Raw genomic sequence first — 19586 nt, 5'->3', positions numbered from 1 at the left:
CATAAATCGTAAAGCTAAATTAAACATAATAAATATAGTAAGAAGCACAATAATGTGAGCTTTCCATTACTTCCATATTTACCAATCAATCAAAGGGAAGATGTACCTAAGATCATGCAGTAATCTCTAAAATAGCCTGTGTATATGTACAGTTCTGATTATACTTTCAATTAGTGCAGTGCGGGATAGGCCAGATATGATTCTATTTTTGCAGATCTGACTGCTCGTTACTGAGTGAGCCAGGGGTGTTCGGCCTCTTACTGTCGTTTTTCTCATCAGTTACTGCTAGCCCATTGCCACTATGCAACGAGGCCAACTCTTTCGTGTCTTCTGGATTTGGTGGGCCAACCATTTCTTCCTCGATGGGAAGGGTCCTCTTCGAGCCATCCAGAGCAACCCCGAGGACTATATTCTCTTCCAGAGATGGCTTAGTTGCAGGTGTCTGTGCAGCTTGCTTCGAATGTGAAGTTGAATAGGCATTGTCTGATCTTCTGGACCCCAAATCCGGTGAGGAGACTGAGCTTGCATCTTGCCCCACCTTTTGCGGTTGCTTAGAGGAACTATCTGCTGTTGGACTTTGTTCTTCGACAGGCTTGTTATCAGTGTTTGCAACAGTTTTTGCACTGCTACTGTGCTTAGGATCAGATGAGGATTTGGTCTCAACTTTAGGCATTTTACCAGCCTCGGAATCAGCTTTGGTGACTGATTTTTGCACGTCATTTGTTCCCTTGACAGCTTCCTCCCCATTTGCTCGTGCTGATCGAGCCTGGTTCCTAGGCTTATCATCTCCATTGATTTTATAGGATGGTTCAATCAATAGCACTGGACGATTTGACACTCCCCCTCGATCATACATAGTTTCTGAAAATGGTACATTGTCCAAGTCCGCATCAGTATATACTTTCTGAACTGTGCGGATGGGAGTGGCCAGTCGAGCACGATGGTGCCTGATGACTCTGAGTAGATCGAGCATAGTAGCTTCCTGTTGTCCAAACAAATGGAATCAAATACAATAATCAAAACAAATTTGATCTGAACTAGTACAAAAAACCAGGTGTCATGTCAATAAACAGAACGGAAGAAAAGTCTGGAAAAATTTATGCCACTTCTATCAACTTTGCATTTTTGCAACCATGCAGGGATAGGCATATATAATCGACAGATGGGTGATTCTAATTTTACCAGCCTACATCACAAAGAAAGTTTAGACTATGTAATTTCTTATCCTTATATAAGCTATGACCTCCAAAATAATGCATCATTCAGAAGTCGTAAAGAGCGGTGTTTATTGAAAGAGAGCAAAGGCTAAAAAAAGAGTTCTCACCTTAACGCATAAATATTCTTCAAAATGTGAGGTCTTCACAAAGCAGGACACCATTATCTGTGTAATTGTGTAAATTTGGAGTTATAATTGTATCACAAATGCATATTCCACGTAATGATGAGAAATCTTCACACTTGTATTTTAAATTAAGCTCAATGCAGATGATTTTGTAAACTCTATCTCTCTGTTTGGGGTTTGCTTGGTAGGTGGGGGAGAACATCGACAGTTTTTCACATTAATTTCGACAGAAAAAAATTTCCCTTGAATTGTGATTTAAAAAATTAAATCTCACCATGAGGGCCTGATTTTCAGGATTAATATTGTCCAAGAATACGCGTCTGTGCAATTTCTGTTGTTCCACGTGAGGATTCTTCGCCAATACCTTGCGCATATCAGCTACAATGTTCTGAACAGAGCAGATGACATTTTGAGATGGATCAATGAGAGAATCAATCCATTATTTTGCAAGAGAATTTATCAACTACACAACTCACATTAATTTTGCTGACATCCAAGTGACTGATGGCTAGGTGGGTTTTAATACGCCAATGAGTTTTTTGAGTGAGATTTCTCACAACATTCACAGTAAACTTGTGGTTGGGAATGTGGACAGCTTCACGATCTTCACCTCTTACAATTGTCGGCGACCACCATCCTACATGCTGCAGTCAAGCAACATTAGTGATGACAAAAACATGATATAAGGCTAAGAATCGTTTGTATGTTCACTTTGGAACTAGGCGTTTGCAATTTTCAAGAGTTCATGTGCATTGCAATGTGCAAATAGCAGTACAGGCCAGACAGAAATACAGACCGAGAACAAAATTAAACAGCCAACATACGATTTTGATGTCTTGAGACACCATGCCTTTTAGAATGATGTTACACAGCTATTGTTTCAACAACTATTATAATGAATGTATGAAGATGACCCCATACAAACCTCAACTGTCCCAGAAACATCATAACCTTCAATCTTGGTCTGAATCCACTGATTCACAACGAATGGACGAGTCGCATGAATCATTGCACTTGAAAGGAAATTAGTAAAGATCTGAGAAACAAACCAAGGACTCGTGAGTGTCTTTTATAAGCGGTCTTAGTTTACAAACATAAACACATCTTAAAAATAAGTAAGAAATAAAAAAAAATGGATTGAGATATACTCAATCCATTTTATTTACACCTCACGTCCAGCTAGTGTGAGCAGGACCGTCCCAAGACCCCCAGCTGTGAGCCATTTTTGGGTTGAGAAACCTAACAGCTCCATAAACAATGAAACAGCCGCAACCCACACAGCTGTATATATAGCTTTTCCAGCAAACTGGAAACCCATCTGTCAAGAAGTAACACAAAGAGTGAACTAATTTCAATATCAAATGGAGAGAACACCTGTTTTGTAACTTCCAATTTATGCATGAAAATCCATTGAGCAGAAGCCAAACAAATTTGAACTTGACCGATAGAATCATGGACTCATCACATACAATTACAGAAAATGGGTGGGATTGTCTATGAGATTGGTATCAGATTAAGCTAAATTGTTGGAAAATTGAATCATACAAATAATCATTTTTCGCATAAACGGGCTCTGAAATGCCATTTTGTACCAGCAACAGTTAAATTTTGTTTTAAACCATGCTCACAAGATATAAGATTGATAATCCAATGATACAGAACTTCAATGCTCATAATTCCTGATGCGAGGTAATGCACGGAAAGCAGACAAAATACAGTAAATTCAGAGGATTTGATTTAATTTTGATAATGTAATATACCAACTTCAAGAGAACATGAAATACATACTTATCCATTGACCCTAACTGCTGGATGTCCACTGAAACCCTTTTAACACCTTTACTGAATATTGTTCACTCATGTGGGAATTTTAATTGGTGAGTCACAGGACTACTATGAATAAGACATGATCCTTATTTACTAATACATAGATAGCTCATTAGCAATAAAATTGTCACAAATGAACACATGTTGCCTTATCACTAACTGAAATGTTTAAGTGGTTGGAGAGTTCTATGTTAGTATGGATAAATAAGATCCTCATTTACTATGATGTACACAATTTGCAAGCATTTTAATGGTTCATACTTCATATTTGTTTAAAAATATGAGCATTTATGTTGTGAGTTATTGCTACAGTGCTACATATCCAGGGAGTCTAAGAAACCTGTTACAGGGGTAAGATAAGCACTATGGAATCATGTAAGAATTCCAGGAGAAGAATTTCAAGGGAAGGAGCTCAATATTGGATAGAGTGTAGATTAAGGAAGTATGCAGTTGGCTAATCTTTTGAACAGTATGGTAAAGTGGTGTAACTGAAGTATCTATGCACCACTATAAGCGAAATAATTATTTGACACTAACAATAGTACAAGCGCATTAAGAGATCCTGTAAAGTGAAACAAAGAGTGGGAACATACATTTCTAGTATCTTTGGAGTCATTTGTCTCCATTGCAAATTTTTGTGCTTGTAGGATCAGACTGCATAAAATAATTAAAAATTTAAAACTGACATTAGTTCTCACAGATGTCAACTTGAAAAGTAAAAAAAATTGGAATAACAGATATTGAGATCAGGAAAAGTATGACTAAAATCATTAATAAGTATTTTCGAAATACACTAATCAGGACATTTCATATAATATTTGGACTTATCTATTGTATATTTTGCTCAAATAAATAGCTTAGAAAGAAGAGTAAAGAAGATAAAAAAAATCGGACAACTGATAAATTGGTGGCATTCTACTCAAGCGAGGAAGGGAGATATCTTATCTGAGAAGGGCGTGAAGGATTCTCCAAATACATAAGTGTATGATGTAACTTTTCGTACGCATAATATGAGCATGGACATATAAATGAATGCTATATTCAACCAGCAGGAAGCTCAGATGAATATATGAATATGCACGAGAATCTCTAAATGCATAAGTGTATGATGTAACTTTTTGTACGCATAATATGAGCATGAAAATATAAATGGATGTTATATTCAACCAGCAGGAAGCTCAGACGTATATACATGAATATGTACGAGGACCTTAGCAAGTCCAGCTGCCAATATATGTGAAAATAATGATTGGAACCAACCTCGTCAATTTAAAGCAAAAGAAAGTATAGAGTATCAACATAATGTAAACAAAAATCTTTAGGAATCAACACCTGTCAGTAAAAAGGTATGAATACGGACCTTGACAGACAATATGCAAAGCCCAGCACTGATGACAAAGATCTGACAAAATTTAGGAGCCTTTGTTTAACAATCTGACCTGCTTTTGTTGGTATAGTTACTGGATCCAATGCTCTGTAAGATGCAAATTCTTGTTTAGTGAACTATGAGATCTGATTTTTCTATCTTTTGCTAACAAACATACTAACCTGCAAATAATGATTGCTCCTGTCCATAGTAGCAATGGCCGAACATAAGATGTTGTGATTTGATAAGTACTACTCTTTTTCCAAGTATTATCACCCTTCTGCGTATGTGCAAATTTACTGTAATTGATTAGTTGATGACTTACAAAGGTCAAGCACTCAACTAAGTTTCACAGACCCATCATACAAAGGTATTAACAATAGAAAAACAGGCACAAGAACTAAAATATGAAAAAGAATGCAATACATGGAAGAGTAAGTTTCTGCTAAGTCGCACAAGTGGCCCAAGTCCCCATACAGCAAAGATAATAATACTGACGGCTGAAGCCAGTTTAATCACAAGAGGACTTCCTTGCAAACGATTAAATGATCTGCAAGGCAGAAACTTTTGACTTACCAGAATTGACTAAGAAATATTCAAAAATACAGCTACAGAATATATATATATATAACAAAGTTTCACACAGTTTCACATCAATCAATTTTTCATGTTCATAACTAATGCTTCAACAGGCTTATTTCTGGCTTCAGCATTCTTCTCAGAAAGACCAGAAGAGGAAAGAGATGTTGAAGAGGAATAATTACCTTGCTAATGTCAAGGTTGCATTCTTTACATAGTTAATGTCCGAAGGCGCGCCTGGATTTAAAAAACAATGGCACCTAAGCTGGTTATTTCTACAAGGAATGGTGCATACTCTTGGATTTATTCTCTTCGAAACATTGGAACTCCAAGAATGGTGTTGCTGAAAATGTTATGAATAATAATGTCAAGTGCGGCCAAGAACAAAGAACTAACATGCAGGCCAAATTTTCATGAAGAACATACAATTATCAAATCCTTAGTACAATAAAATTCACTATACAATCGGTTTACCAAAAAACACGAATTACTGTAATAAACCAAAAAGGCCCTGCAATTCCCATCAAAAGAAACAAACCTTTTAAAATCGAGACCTTTAACCGAAAATAAACTGCAAAAACAAAATGAGAATCCCCCCTTCCAGAAAACCATCAGAAATAGGGCTCAAAAATAAAACAAATCCAATCACGGAACATACCAACGATATTGAGGGCAGATTATCGCTCGATAAACATAATCTGCTTTTTGCATTCGGATTCTGCAGCTAGAAATTGATTATGATCAGAAAACATCAGAGGAAAGATAGCTGACTTGGGAAGGAAAAACTACACTGTTCGAATAGAATAATTACCCGAAATCTCTTACTGCACCAATTGTTCCGGCAATTTGCGAGCTGCAGGGAGAGCTGCAGAGAACCAGAAACAGTCATTTTCCTTAATTCGCCTCCCCCCTCCCTCTCTCTCTCTCCACCTATGCAAATGATATGGATTCGTCGAATTACTCGTTTTTTTGTGTAGAAAAGTAATTACTCGATGAAAAATGGAATATATAATCTCCAAATTGGATTTTAATAGTATTAGTGATAAATTTATTTCTAAATTGGGAATATGCATATTTAATTGTGTAGAGTCATTATTATGATAATAAATACTTCCCCCGTCTCACATAATTTGACCCAATTTTTCATTTTAGGTCGTCCCACATAATTTGAATCATTTCACTTTTACTATTTTTGGTAATGGACCTCACCTTCCATTAACTCATTCCTACTCACCTTTAATTATAAAACTAATATATAAAAGTAGGACCCACATTCCATTAACTTTTTCAACTCATTTTTCATTATATTTCTTAAAACTCGTGCCCGATCAAAGTGTCCCAAATTATGTGGGACGGAGGGAGTAAATTTAATTGCCTTTTGTAGTTAAATCCTAAAAAACCAGGAAGAAGAAAAGTTGAAATACAAGCTTATAATTGAAGTAATTTTCCTTGACCTTAACAGTCTGATCTACGACTACGAGTTTTTATGCTGCGAACTCCGACTCCCAAACCCTAAGCACTTTTGGCATCTTCGATTCTTGTATTGCTTGCTGCGGAAGAAAAAATCCTTTGATCGGTAAGAATGGATTACAATTTTCTAAAATTTCGATTTTTTTTGTTGTTGTTTGTGGTATGGATTTTTGAGGGGTTCATTCACCCGTTTGTGCAAGTTACGAGCTTATGCGGTTTGTTTTCTAGTCCTCATCTGCTCGATAATCTCGCGGATTCTTCTTTCTTCTTCTTCTTCTTCTTCTTCATTGTGTTTAATTTTTTTTTCTTTTTTGATTCGTTGGATTTGTGCCTTGCACAATATTGGGGTTCTGAGACTTGATTGAAGCTGGTGTTGTAGAAATTTCCTCTTGTTTGTATTTTAAGCTGTTCAGCTTATCAATTTATTAGGGATTCAGTTGTTCTTGATAATTTCCCTTCGTCGGACACAGACCAAAAGTTTTACTATGATATTGAAATTAGTAATCAAACTTCTACGCTAGAAAAAATTCTTTAATCATGGCTTCTGCTTAACCTAACCTGTTTTAGATAATCATGGTTAGAAAATCTAGATTTGTTAGTTTCCAGGAAAAGATGACCTAATAATTGTTCTCTCTTTTTTTAGAGGAAAAAAAGTTCTCTCTTCATTTTTTTGTCTGCTGGCATATGAGAATTTGTTAAGCTTTAGGTTTTCCAAGGTTGTGAATTCAATGACGGAAATGTGCTATGCTCCAATTTATGACTTTCACAACAATTATTGTCACCACATGCACATAATTCCCTCTGTAGATGCAAAAGAATTCACTTTCATGGCAATGCCAAGTGTATCAGTTGAATTGTATCAACTAAAATTTTGAAGTATCTCGATGATGAGTTATAAGATGTATAGTAAGTTAAACTCTGATCTCAATATAATGTCTCTGGCGCATACATTTGTGTTTTAATACAAGACAAATGGAGGTGCAGTCAGTTTAAATATATTATGCTCCCAGTTTATTTCTTCACATTTGTGTTCTTATTTTTTTCTTTTCTGAAACTTGTAGCAGAAGCAGATAAATTGACTTGAAAATCTTGAAGTCTGTTTCAGTATCTTTGCAAAGTACCTGCAGAAATGGCAATGACAATTGAAGGTTTGTACCTTTATGCCTTCTCTTTCTATATTCATGATGATTTGTTTGGCATTAAATGCTCGATCCTTTTTTTGGAATTAAAGGAGACGATTGTTATTTTGTTTTCTGTATCATAGTTTGACTTGCTAATTGCGTCGTCGGGTATTTCTGGAAACTTAGTTATCTCTGCATTCTGATCTGGTGTTGCTCTCAATGTTGTTGTCAGTGACTCAGTTGAATTAACTTAAGCTGCATTCATGAATCTTTTATCTGTATTCTCTATTAGGGGCGGAGCTAGGAATTTAATTAGGAGGGGAAAAAATATATGAGGAAATTTTGAGGATATGAGATGGGGCATATATAGGGAAACTTTAAAAAAATAGCTTGTTGGGGATTTTTTATGAGGGGCATTTGTCTGTTGTGGAGCTCAAGTGGCTTCATCACTGTTCTCTACCCACCAGTATGCATTAGATATTAGAGAATGGAGCATGTAACTTCTAGTATGATTGCTAGTTCACATGTAGTATTTGCTGAACCACTGTGTGATTTATCCTAAATGCATTTTTTTCGTAGTGTTGTAAATATATTATTACTGCAATGTCTAATCTACTTTATATTGTGGTTTTGATCTTGCAACTTATACTGGTACGCTATTCCGGTACTGTGTGACTGATCTGGTCGATTGCATGCAGTGTAAGTGACCAATACGAATCTATTAATTCAATCATATTCCTTACATCTGCACTTTATTTCGTTTCAATAGAATGAGAAGGGAAGAGGTGAAGTGTAGAAATCAGCAATTTTCTATTCCTTTCTGTTGTATTATTGACCATTAATCTTGGCATTTGATATCCAGTCTTGCAGGACTTGCATTCATGTTTTCATCTAGCATCCTGCTCCAGATCTTGGTAGGTTTTTACTAAGCTCTTAATTTTCATCTCCACAATTCTAAAATAACTTCTGATTATCATGTTAAATTGCTAATATAAGGGTCCTTAATCACATGCTTACGTATATTCCAGCAGTATCATGTCTAAATTTGTTTACATGAAACAACACCACAGGTTACTGTGTTAATTTTCCATGTAGGCTCGTGAATTTTTTGTTGTTATAGACCTCTCCTGAAATCCTGTGGTCTGGGTTTATGTGTCAGAGAAGAATCATCATCATCGTCATTTTCTGATAGTGTTGTGTAATTTGGTAGAAACATGTTTATATTGCTCTTTTTGATTGTTCCTTCAACATTCCTGAATGCAGGCTTGTGCGATATACAGCAACTGGTGGCCAATGTTATCAGGTTTGCATGAAGGCTTTGTATTTTCGTTGGGGATGGGTTAGAGGAGGGGATATTTTAGTCAAATGATGTCGGTCATTACATTTATATACCTGACCTTGTTTGAATTTTCTTCTCAGCTCTGATGTATGTTCTGGTGCCAATGCCTTGTCTTTTCTTTGGTGGTGGAACCACTCAATTCCTTACCAGTCGAGAAGGTGGGGGGTGAGTAATCCTAAACCCTTATGACTCAGGATGAGAACGCATCTTGAAACTGCATACCAATGTTTGACACCTTGTTGGCATTTGTGGGGAATTCCGTTCATAGTTTGTTATAATCCGTGTTTCAATGGTTGTGTTAGATGTTTATGATGGAAATAAAGTCGTGCCTGTTCTTGGTATTACTTTGGGATCCATTGTTGCACGATTTAGAGTTGCTGTGTTTCAAATTTTGTCTCCTTATTTACAAATCTTCTTAGTTTTGATTGTTGGTCCCATGCAGTTGGATAGATGCTGCCAAGTTCTTGACCGGTGCATCTGCTGTGGGGAGCATGGCCATTCCCATCATTCTGAGGCACGCAGGCTTGATAGGAACCGGCGCAATGTTCATTGAATTCACGTCTTTCTTCATATTTGTCTGCACGATCCTTTGCTTCCATCGTGCCAGTCTGGACGATGAGTGGTAACACTTCTATCAAGAGACGATGTCTGTAAACCTTGGACCGCTGCTGTGTTTGGTTATTTTGGAAGAGTGAAATGAAAAAAAATTAACAAGAAAGTTGAAAAATAGAGGAAGATATATATCCAACATGTACAGATAGATAAATTATTGGTCGGTTGGCAGAGTTTGCTCTTGTGAATCTTTGATGTTAGATTAGCAGCAGACCTGTTCCACATTTCTGACTCTTCCAGTAATTTGATATTTTAAAATAATCGATGCGTCTCCAATCTCCATTTGTAATAAATACCCAAAGTTTATGCTGTGGTGAATAATTTGTGAAGAATATAAATATTCCATTTTCACGTTGAAGATTAATTTCTTAACAAACATATTTTTTCAACCTTATTACCGACTACGAATCCGTTTCAATCAATCACATTATGTCGCATAAAAAATTGGCATCACAAAGTTGAGTAAGAAGTGTGCAAAGAATAGGCAGTGGTGGGAATTTAGTAACATTAATGTGGAATAATTTTAGGTGAAATTCCAAGAATAGATTAAGGAGCGAAAAATCCTCATAGCCATTAACCCCCTAATGTTGTGCTAACTTTTGAGCTTCATTGTTGATCAGTCAGTCCCATGTGAATCGTGCAAGAAAGGTTAGAGATCGGAGATGTTGCAGAGAGCTGCGAACCATGCATATTCATGGTGGTGGGCCAGCCACATTCGCACTAAGCAATCCAAATGGCTCGAACAGAGCCTTCAAGGTAACTCACATTTTTTCAACCTCACATACGTATGCTGCTCACTGTTTTTTTTTGGACAACAAATCTATGTTAATCTAGTATACATAATGTTATTGAAATTTTGAAATTTGTAAATTTTGTTTGGAAAAATGCAGACATGGAAGAGAAGGTACAAGGCATGCTCCAACTGATTGAAGGAGATGGGGACTCATTTGCAAAGAGGGCGGAGATGTACTACAAGAGGCGGCCGGAGCTCATCTGCGCGGTCGAGGAGGCCTTCAAGGTGTTCCGCTCGTTGGCCGATCGCTACGACCTCTTATCCAAAGACTTCCAAAACGCCAACAACACCATTGCAACTGTCTTCCCTGAGCAGGTGCAGTTTGGCATGGCAGACGACGAAGAAATCCCCCCCAAGATCCCCGACAATTTCGTCATCCCGGATACGAACATGTCGAAGATCCCCAAGCCTCCTGTCATGGATCTCAAGACCATCATTTCTAAGGCCTCAAAGCAGTTTCAGTCCAAGAAGGTCAAGAATCAGAGCCGTCTGAAATCTGTTGTCGAGTCGGGTCTCACCAAGGAGGAGGCCCTTGAGGAGATCAACAGGCTGCAGAAGGAGATTCTGTCTTTGCACACTGTGAAGGAGTTTGTGAAGAGCTCTTTCGAGGGTGGGATAGCTAGGTATTGGGGGATTGAGAGCCAAGTCATGGAGATGCAACAGAAGATTTGTAGGTTGCAGGATGAGTTTAGTATGGATAGTGTGATCGAGGATGATGAGGCTCGTACGCTCATGGCTGAGGCGGCTTTGAAGTCGTGCCAGGAGACGCTCGCTATGCTTCAGGAGAAGCAGGACAAAACTTCTCTCGAGGCTAAGGACGAGTATGATCGGATTCAGGCTGCCTGCGGGCGCTTGAAGTCACTTCGGGAGAAGTACATGCTTGAGCAAAGTGATGGGGCTGAGAGGCCGGGGAATTTATCGCATGAGTTTAGTAAAGACGTGGCTGCGTTGCTGCAGGAGACGAAGGAGCTCGAGGAGCTGCCTGAGAAGTTGGAGGAGAGCTTGGACACAGGCTCATTGTCCTCATTGTCTGTCACACAGTTAGCTGAGAAGATTGATCTGTTAGTGAATAAGGTGATCACGTTAGAGACTGCTGTGTCGTCTCAGACGGTTCTTGTGAACACGTTGAGGGCGGAGAACGATGAGCTAAATGTGCAGATCCAGAGTTTGGAGGAGGTGGAGGAGGATGGGAGCCTTGGTGGGGACACTGAGGGGTTGAGCTCCAAGGTCATTCAAATGGAGGAGAAACTTAATAAGGTGCAAGATTTGAACAAGAATGTTGAGAGCCGCAACAATACACTTCAAACGAATTTCGCCAAGGCAAAAACGAGCATCGACACTCTTGCTGAGAAGCTGACTAGTGTGAAGGTGGAGGATGATCTTGAGGCTTCTTCTAGTGAGCCGGATGGCGTGGTGGCTGCTCCTACGAGCTCTTTGGATGATGTCAAGGCGAATGCAGAGGAAGTAACCAGTGTGGAGGTTGATGAAGTGGCAGATTCCTTTGCTGATGCTGATGATAGTCTCTTAACGGATGCAGAGACGGGCGAGGAGGTAGGTCGCTCCTCTGAGGTAGACGAACAAGGGGTGGACGTTGATCGAGCTTTATCAAGAGAACTAACCAGTGATGAAGTGGAGGAGCGTGAGGATGATGTTGGCCGCACCTCAGAGAGTCTGGCCACACGAGAGGTGGGCGAAGAAGAGGAAGAGGTGTTCAAAGATGTGAGAGAGGTACACAGTGTAGAACAAGGAGTGAACAAGGTTCGACGCTCTTTCACATCTGTGCAAGAGAAGGAACACAACGAGAACATGGTAAGGAAAACATCATCATTCTCTAGCCGCAAAACAATTATGGAGATTCTGGAAGAAGATTCCGAAGGCAGAGCCAAAGAGAAAGACAAAGACAAAGGCAAAGACAAAGACAAAGACAAAGACGACATTAGCTGGCAGCAAGTTCTCCTCTGCGGAATGGAGGACAGAGAGAAGATCCTCCTGAAAGAATACACCACAATCCTAAGAAACTACAAGGAAGTAAAGAAAAAGCTCAACGAGGTCGAGAGGAAAGAACGAGACAGCCAATTCGACACCACCATACAGATGAGAGAGCTCAAAAAGGCCATCTCAAGACGAGACGATGAAATCACCAATCTCCGCATGAGGCTAAGCACCCTCGAAGGGGACACCGCCCCACTCTCCACCATCTCAGAAGAAGACGAAACCTTCCAATCCGGAGAAAATGAGGACATAAGCGTCACCAAGGACATCAGAGGCCCCCCCTTGACAGACGAAACCAACGAGACAGGGATGGTGTACCTGGCATCGGCACTGTCACAAGTGGAGGAGAAGCTACGGACAGACATCGACGCCATACTCGATGAGAATCTAGACTTCTGGTTCAGATTCAGCACCGCGTTCCACCAGATACAAAAGTTCAAGACAGAGGTCAGAGACTTAGATGAGGAGATGTCGAAGCTGAGGGAGAGGCGAAAAACAGACAACGGAGACACACAGATAAAATCAGAAGTAGTGCCAATATTCAAGCACCTGAGGGACATACAGAGGGAGCTATCAGTGTGGCTTGAACAGAGCGCGCCGTTGAGGGATGAGCTAAAAAACAGGTTTACCTCACTATGCAACATACAAGAGGAGATCACGGAGGCGCTGAGGGAAGGGGTGGAGACGAGATTCAGCAGCCACCAGGCGGCCAAGCTACAAGGGGAAGTGCTCAACATGAAGCAGGAGAATGAGAAGGTGAGAGAAGAGCTCGAGGTGGGGCTCGACCACGTAAGCATGTTACAGCTGCAGATAGACAAGACGCTGGGGCTGCTAGATCAGGAGTTTGGGATATCAGAGCAGTCAGAGAATAGAAATAAAGTGCCGCTGAGGTCATTCATCTTTGGGAATAAGTCTTCCAAGAAGCCTAAGGTTTCCCTCTTCTCTTGCATGCATCCTAGTAGGAAATATCAGGTGCTTAGAGCTGGGCTTCGCCTCTCCTCTCATAATAACTCTTCTTCTTGAATCTTTTGTTTCTTAGGCATGACATGTGTGTTTTTCATGCTAACTCATTTTGTAATAAGCACTCTCATATTTTTTTCTACCAACATTTTCACAAAATTGTGTTTTGTTATCTTAACTACACTTGTTAATTGGCCCAACCTACTCCATTTTTGGGTTTGTGTATCTTAACAAGATTAGATAGTGTTTTCTCAAATTGAAATATTTCGTACAAAAATAACTACATCATCTATTCCACCATAGTTGAGTCGCATTCGGTTTTTGGTCATCGAACTATAATTAGTAGGAGTGTCCAAACAGATAGTGGGTATCGGATCATTTCCGATCTGATCCGATAACCAAAAATATAGGGATACGGGTCGGGAGCGGATATCATCCAATCAAATTTTGCGGGTATCGGGTAATACCTGAATGAGTACACTAGTATACCCGGTTAGCCGTACAAAATATGGTTTATTAATTACTGTTAAGAATATTAGTATTCTGTCCCACATCGGTGATGTGACATAGCCTAGCTTAGTCTCATGTACTATATATATGTGGCCTGTGTTGAGTAATAAAATATACCAACTACACTACTACTTTCTCTACTATGTCTATTTACTTTTCCGCTTATATCTATATTTTACTGTTCTACATGGTATCAGAGCGGATTCGAATCCGTCTCTAGAAAATTAGGGTTTCCAAAAAAAAATAAAAAATAGGGTTTCTGTTGCTGCCCGCTCTACTATCCCCACTCTGTTCTTCCGCTCTACTATCCCCACTCTGTTCTTCCGTTCCTACTCTGATCTACTCTACCCGAAATTATGGTCCTGCTATACCACTCTTCCCAAAATTACGGCTCTGTTATGCTCTACTCTGCTACTCCGCCACTCTGCCCAAACTAGGGTTTCTGACGTTGCTGCACTCTGCGCTATTATTTGCTTGCTGCTTATTTGCCTGAAGTTCTACTCCTGCTCCAGCGCTCTTGCTTGCTTTTTATCTACCTGCGCTCTTGTCAGCAGTTATTATTCTACTCCCTCTACAGTTGCTACTCTGCTACAACTGTCACTACTACCCTGCATCTACTACTTCTGCGGTTGCTACTATGCTACAACTGTCACTGCTCTGCATCTGCTACTTCTGCTACAGTTGTTGCTACTCTGCTACACTGCTACAGCTGATACTAACTACCATGCATCAACTACTCTGCTACAGTTGCTACTACTGCTCTGCATCAGCTAATTCTGCTACTACTGCCCTATAGCTGCTACTCTGCTACAGCTACTATCACTCTGCCTTACAGCTCTACTTATGCAACAGCTACAACTACTACTGCCCTGTAGTTTCGGCTACTACTATTGCTGCCGATGTTTGAGGAAAAACATTTTTTGAGAACTTTGTACCAAGCTGGACAATATAGATGTTCCAGCTTGAGGGGGAGTGTTAAGAATATTAGTATTCTGTCCAACATCGGTGATGTGACATAGCCTAACTTAGTCTCTTGTACTATACATATGTGGCATGTGTTGAGTAATAAAATACACCAAATACACTACTACTTTCTCTACTTTGTCTATTTACTTTTCCGCTTATATCTATATTTTACTGTTCTACAATTACTACCTTCGTTCACAAAAAATAGTTTTAGTAGGGGACGACACGAGTTTTAATGCGAAATTGTAAAGTAAGAAAGAACTAAAGAGAAAAAATGATTAAAGTATTGTTAGTGAAAAATAAGATTCACATGATTAGAGAGTGAAACTTACTATAAATAGATAGAGACTTATTTTGGTAAAAGGATTAAAATGAAAAAAACTATAAAACTATTTTTTATGGACATATGAGTATTGGCTAGTACGTATACGAATCATACAATTACCCTAAATTTATATAATAATCACTCAAACCACCCTTCATCACTCCACCTTCTATGTCAAACAATCGAAAATACTACTAGCATTTACTAAAACTTGGGCTGTTAATTCTCTCACTGATTTTATGAATCTGCATCTTCTTGCGCTGCACCATTCTTCTTGTTTAGCAGTGTATTCTAAATTTCTACCATGCTTGCGCCATTCTTCATCGTTTGCTTGTCTTTTTCTTTCATCGCTACACATCAAGTAATGAGATTAATCAGTTAATGTAAAAAAATTGCATTGTCGAAAGTTGGCCTCACATGTGTTTATTGTTAATTACTATAATTAAGATATAAAAGTAGATTCAAAATAATTTAAATGATTTCATTCTTTTTTGCATGTCCATTTGTAGCAATAATTGGATTATTGGATATAATTATTAAAGCCGGTAAATATAACTTAAAATACTCCATTTTATGATAAAAATATATAACCTTTTTATATTAACATAGTATGGGATTCTCGGGAACATGGGAGTTCCTTGTGTCCGAACATTTGCAACTACAATCTAGTAGATAACACAGTAACAACATTAATATAAACATGATAAACAATTTTCCTGAACTCATTACATAAAAATAATTAAAAAATATTTTAAGATTCTTCAAACTATTAACTACGGTCTAATCTCACTATTAACCCGCAAATACACGTTAACAGAATAGATAAAAGAGCAAACAAACAAAAGAATGATCAAGATTTTATGCTAAAATTAAATTTGAAGTAATTATATTTTATTTTATTTTATATACATAATATTATTTCTAAACATAATCCATAGTGCCATATCAAAGTATTGTGAGACAACAGTATAAAAAAAATATTTAAATATATCTGATACTTAAACTGGGTCTAGCAAATGATGAATGAAGATTTCTGCCATGGATGCTGACATGGCAGGGATATAATACAAGCATGAAAGAATCCTAAACATGATGATAATCGTATAATATTCCCAACAAAACTTTAAAATTATTACTTACTAAAAATCTTAATAATTAATTATGCTAACAACAGTTAAGCCAGAAGGGGACAGAAGTGCACGTGCGCCTCTCCGCAATAGCCGAGAAATTTGAGTCAAAAGATGCCGCGCACGTGCCTCTAGTCAAAGGTCAAAAGGCAGTGATTGCATTGCACGAGCCTATATTTCTTCTATCTTCCCTTTAGAGCATCCACAATGGTCTAGGACCTCTCATAGCCCTCACATAGCCTTCTCACTATCACATCATCCAGTACTAAAATCCTCATGCCACATCATCTGGACATGCAACTGAACATCAAATAGCCCTCACATAGCCTATCCACATCACTAATAACAATTATATAAATTTAATTTACAATTGTAGCAACATACGGAATTTAATTTACGAGATAAATACAGGAAAATTGAATAATACTATTAAAATTTCAAAAAGTACAATAATTTAAAAAAAAATACATTTAAAAAAATTACATAATTTAAATAAAAACTAATGTTTTCCAATCCTCCGCGCCCACAACTCTTCAATTAAATCCTTTTGGAGTCGAATATGAGCCTCCGTCTGACGCATGTCGGCATGTGCTTGGAGGAGGGCTTCTTCATCGTGAGGTACCCCACCTTGTACGTTGGCGGCGGCGACGCCGTGGCTTGGACCGACTTCATCATCGTCATTGGCCCAATCAGTCAGTTGTACACCTTCATCTTCGACAATCATGTTGTGGATGATAATACAGGCGTACATTATATCAGCAATGCAGTCGACATGCCACAAACGCGTTGGTCCCTTAACTGCAGCTTATCGCGCCTGAAGCACACCAAATGCGCGCTCCACGTCCTTTCGCGCCGACTCCTGCCGCGTCGCAAAGTAGGCCTTCTTCGCATCTGATGCGCACCGGATCGTCTTCACAAAGACGGGCCACCTATGGTATATCCCATCCGCCAAGTAGTAGCCCATATCATGCTGGTTGCCGTCGGCGACAAAACTGGGCGACGAGTTGAGGACGTTTAGGTCGTTGTTCGAACCGGCTATCCCAAAATACGCATGCCAAATCCACAGCCGGTAATCAGCTACGGCCTCGAGGATCATCGTGGGATTCTTTCCCTTGTAGCCGGTCGTGTAGAACCCCTTACAGGCAGCGGGACAGTTCTTCCACTCCTAATGCATACAATCTATGCTGCCTAACATTCCCGGGAACCCATGCTGCTCCCCTTGCATCCGCAGCAGATCCTGGCAATCTTCGGGGGTAGGCTTTCGGAGATACTGATCACTGAATACTTCAATCACGCCCTGACAGAAATACTTCATACATTCGAGGGCAGTCGTCTCACCGATGTGGAGGTATTCGTCCCACATGTCTGCCGAAGTGCCGTAGGCCAACTGCCTGATTGCCGCAGTGCACTTTTGAATAGGGGTGTGGCCGGGTTTGCCAGCCGCATCGTGCCTGAAGCGGAAATACAGATATCGCTGCTCCAAACCGTTAACAATACGCATAAACAAGTCCCGCCTCATCCTAAAACGACGCCTGAAATGGTTGGCGTTAAAACGCGGCTCCTCTGCGAAGTAATCTGTGAACAGGCACTGATGTGCAGCTATGAAGTTCCTGTTGGGCCTGCCTCTCGACTCTAATGTCGAATGACTAGACTCAGGAGTAAGCAAGTGTGCACATTTGAGAATTAATGCAAGGCTCGGTCCAGACACAACGCTCCTTAAATCCACTGGATCACTGGGTCCAGGAACTCAAGAGAACTACAGTGTTTTTGTCGTTGGACACACTCGACTGCCCTTCAAAAATAAATCCCTCAACCCGAATACTATGAATTAGTATAGGGAAGTGGGGTCGATCCCACAGAGATGGATTCGCAGGGTAGTGCTAAGAGACTATGGAAACAAACGGCTGCTGCCACGCAAAGGGGTTGAGATTTTAACTACCACTAGATCTAGGCAAGAAATGTAAACGCTAGACCTAGGACACAGAAAACTTACTGGAATCAGACATCAAATCCGAAAGACACAATCACTTCCTTGACTGAGTAAATAACTAACTGATTGAGACTAGGCAGAAAGAATAAAACAGCGGGGAACATGATTCCAAATATAGCAAGTACGGTAAAAAGCTGCAGATAACAGATCAGCTCCAGCTAGCTTCGCATGCAAAGTTCCTAACAGATTCAGAAACGCAAATGCAGAGAACAGAGCATACTCCCAGATTCGATCAGAATATAGAAATTGAGATGCCGGAAACTTGCTACGAATCGGAAATAAACCAGATCTACGTAAACTAAGCGGAATGAAATGAAAACACGTAAGCTAGGCATGAAATTTAAACACTCCTGCTCAGAATCACGTCGGACGCTTAATCCACTCCGGATCCAAGCAATCCAAACTCAACAATCAACTAAATCAACTCCATAACTCCGATTCTAACAGATCTGCTCCGATCACCGCCAAATTCAATCAATCAAGAACAATCTGCAAACAAATCACAAACTCCAGCAAAACCCAACCTCCGATTCATCCAAAAACAGAACCATTCTTCAGATCCAAACGAAAAATATTAGCAAATAATCAGAAACCAACTGCAAAAAAAAATAAACAACTCCGACAATCCAACTCGACATCAAGCGAACTCAACCAGCAAACCAGAAATGAACACAATAGACATAAGCGAAAGTAAAAATCCGGAATAAAACAGGAAATATTGGTTAACAAAAGAAAACCGAGCTTCGAACAGCGAAGCTCGGCGGAATCAGTGTAAATAGCAACGAAAATGTAAATTGTTTCTTCGCCCTTGAACTAGGACGGTGTTACAACCCTCGAACCACTCTCGGAAAGCTAAAACGTGAACCCCAGCCAAGTGCTAACTGGAATCTCTCGCGAATTTGGAGTCAAGTGTGTGGAAAGGTGAATCGAGCAAGGGGCTGTTAGTGAGGCCTCCCCCCGAGAAGGTCCCTCCAGCCTGCATGCTTCTCCCTTTTATAGATGCGGACATAGCCTTCTAGAGTTTTCGTAGAAATCCCTATTCTACCCTTCAACTCCGAGGCTTCCTCCGTCTAGCAATTTTCTTCCAATTGTTCACCCTTTCGCCAGTTTTCTAGGACCATGCAAGCGTCCTCTTCTTTTCCTGGATCTGGCGAAAAACTTCACATACCTGACTTAATTCAATGCGTTAGACCCAGTAATTTCATGAAATGAACCCCTAGACCGATGCATGAAATTAGCCTTATCAAACTGCTCACACTTAAACCAT

At 39.5% G+C, this 19586-nt stretch overlaps 3 protein-coding genes across 6 annotated transcripts; 2 read left to right on the top strand and 1 right to left on the bottom strand.

Annotated features, from left to right (window-relative positions):
- Positions 1-38: 38 nt before the first annotated feature.
- Positions 39-6098, bottom strand: LOC121775130 (mechanosensitive ion channel protein 2, chloroplastic-like). Of its 2 annotated transcripts, none has more exons than XM_042172111.1 (13): positions 5926-6098; positions 5773-5838; positions 5300-5457; positions 4962-5085; positions 4718-4815; positions 4530-4643; positions 3763-3823; positions 2511-2660; positions 2268-2378; positions 1819-1986; positions 1617-1730; positions 1325-1381; positions 39-982 (listed from the first exon to the last, which is right to left on the bottom strand). In XM_042172111.1, the coding sequence occupies exons 1-13, from the start codon at positions 6001-6003 to the stop codon at positions 203-205; spliced, it is 2079 nt and encodes a 692-aa protein (XP_042028045.1). In that variant the 5' UTR covers positions 6004-6098; the 3' UTR covers positions 39-202. The 2 variants fall into 2 exon arrangements, with proteins under 2 accessions (XP_042028045.1, XP_042028046.1); XM_042172112.1 differs by having other exon boundaries at positions 5773-5832; positions 5926-6097.
- A 414-nt stretch (positions 6099-6512) lies between these two features.
- Positions 6513-9917, top strand: LOC121775140 (vacuolar protein sorting-associated protein 55 homolog). 3 transcript variants are annotated; one of them, XM_042172126.1, is made up of 6 exons: positions 6513-6690; positions 7649-8404; positions 8568-8619; positions 8969-9008; positions 9125-9209; positions 9487-9917. In XM_042172126.1, exons 3-6 carry the CDS (start codon positions 8587-8589, stop codon positions 9668-9670), a joined length of 342 nt encoding a protein of 113 aa, XP_042028060.1. In that variant the 5' UTR covers positions 6513-6690; positions 7649-8404; positions 8568-8586; the 3' UTR covers positions 9671-9917. The 3 variants fall into 3 exon arrangements, with proteins under 3 accessions (XP_042028060.1, XP_042028059.1, XP_042028058.1); XM_042172125.1 differs by having other exon boundaries at positions 7646-8404; XM_042172124.1 differs by lacking the exon at positions 6513-6690 and having other exon boundaries at positions 7699-7734; positions 8569-8619.
- A 401-nt stretch (positions 9918-10318) lies between these two features.
- Positions 10319-13595, top strand: LOC121774277 (kinase-interacting protein 1-like). Its single transcript, XM_042171178.1, has 2 exons — positions 10319-10412; positions 10547-13595. The coding sequence occupies exons 1-2, from the start codon at positions 10319-10321 to the stop codon at positions 13462-13464; spliced, it is 3012 nt and encodes a 1003-aa protein (XP_042027112.1). The 3' UTR covers positions 13465-13595.
- Positions 13596-19586: the final 5991 nt, after the last annotated feature.

This window comes from Salvia splendens, chromosome 17 (genome assembly GCF_004379255.2).
Source record: "Salvia splendens isolate huo1 chromosome 17, SspV2, whole genome shotgun sequence".
In the NCBI taxonomy this organism is placed as follows: Eukaryota; Viridiplantae; Streptophyta; class Magnoliopsida; order Lamiales; family Lamiaceae; genus Salvia; species Salvia splendens.
Note: the sequence above shows the minus strand (reverse complement) of the source record. Positions and strands in the feature narration are given on the sequence as shown.

Coding starts and splice junctions, on each gene's coding strand:
- LOC121774277 (XM_042171178.1), top strand. CDS start 10,319: ATGTTGCAGAGAGCTGCGAACCATGCATATTCATGGTGGTGGGCCAGC. Junction 10,413..10,546: donor GCTCGAACAGAGCCTTCAAG/GTAACTCACATT, acceptor GGAAAAATGCAG/ACATGGAAGAGAAGGTACAA.
- LOC121775130 (XM_042172111.1), bottom strand. CDS start 6,003: ATGACTGTTTCTGGTTCTCTGCAGCTCTCCCTGCAGCTCGCAAATTGC. Junction 4,816..4,961: donor GCAGAAACTTACTCTTCCAT/GTATTGCATTCT, acceptor GCACATACGCAG/AAGGGTGATAATACTTGGAA. Junction 4,644..4,717: donor GGAGCAATCATTATTTGCAG/GTTAGTATGTTT, acceptor TGCATCTTACAG/AGCATTGGATCCAGTAACTA.
- LOC121775140 (XM_042172124.1), top strand. CDS start 7,714: ATGGCAATGACAATTGAAGGT. Junction 7,735..8,568: donor TGGCAATGACAATTGAAGGT/TTGTACCTTTAT, acceptor TTGATATCCAGT/CTTGCAGGACTTGCATTCAT. Junction 8,620..8,968: donor GCATCCTGCTCCAGATCTTG/GTAGGTTTTTAC, acceptor TCCTGAATGCAG/GCTTGTGCGATATACAGCAA.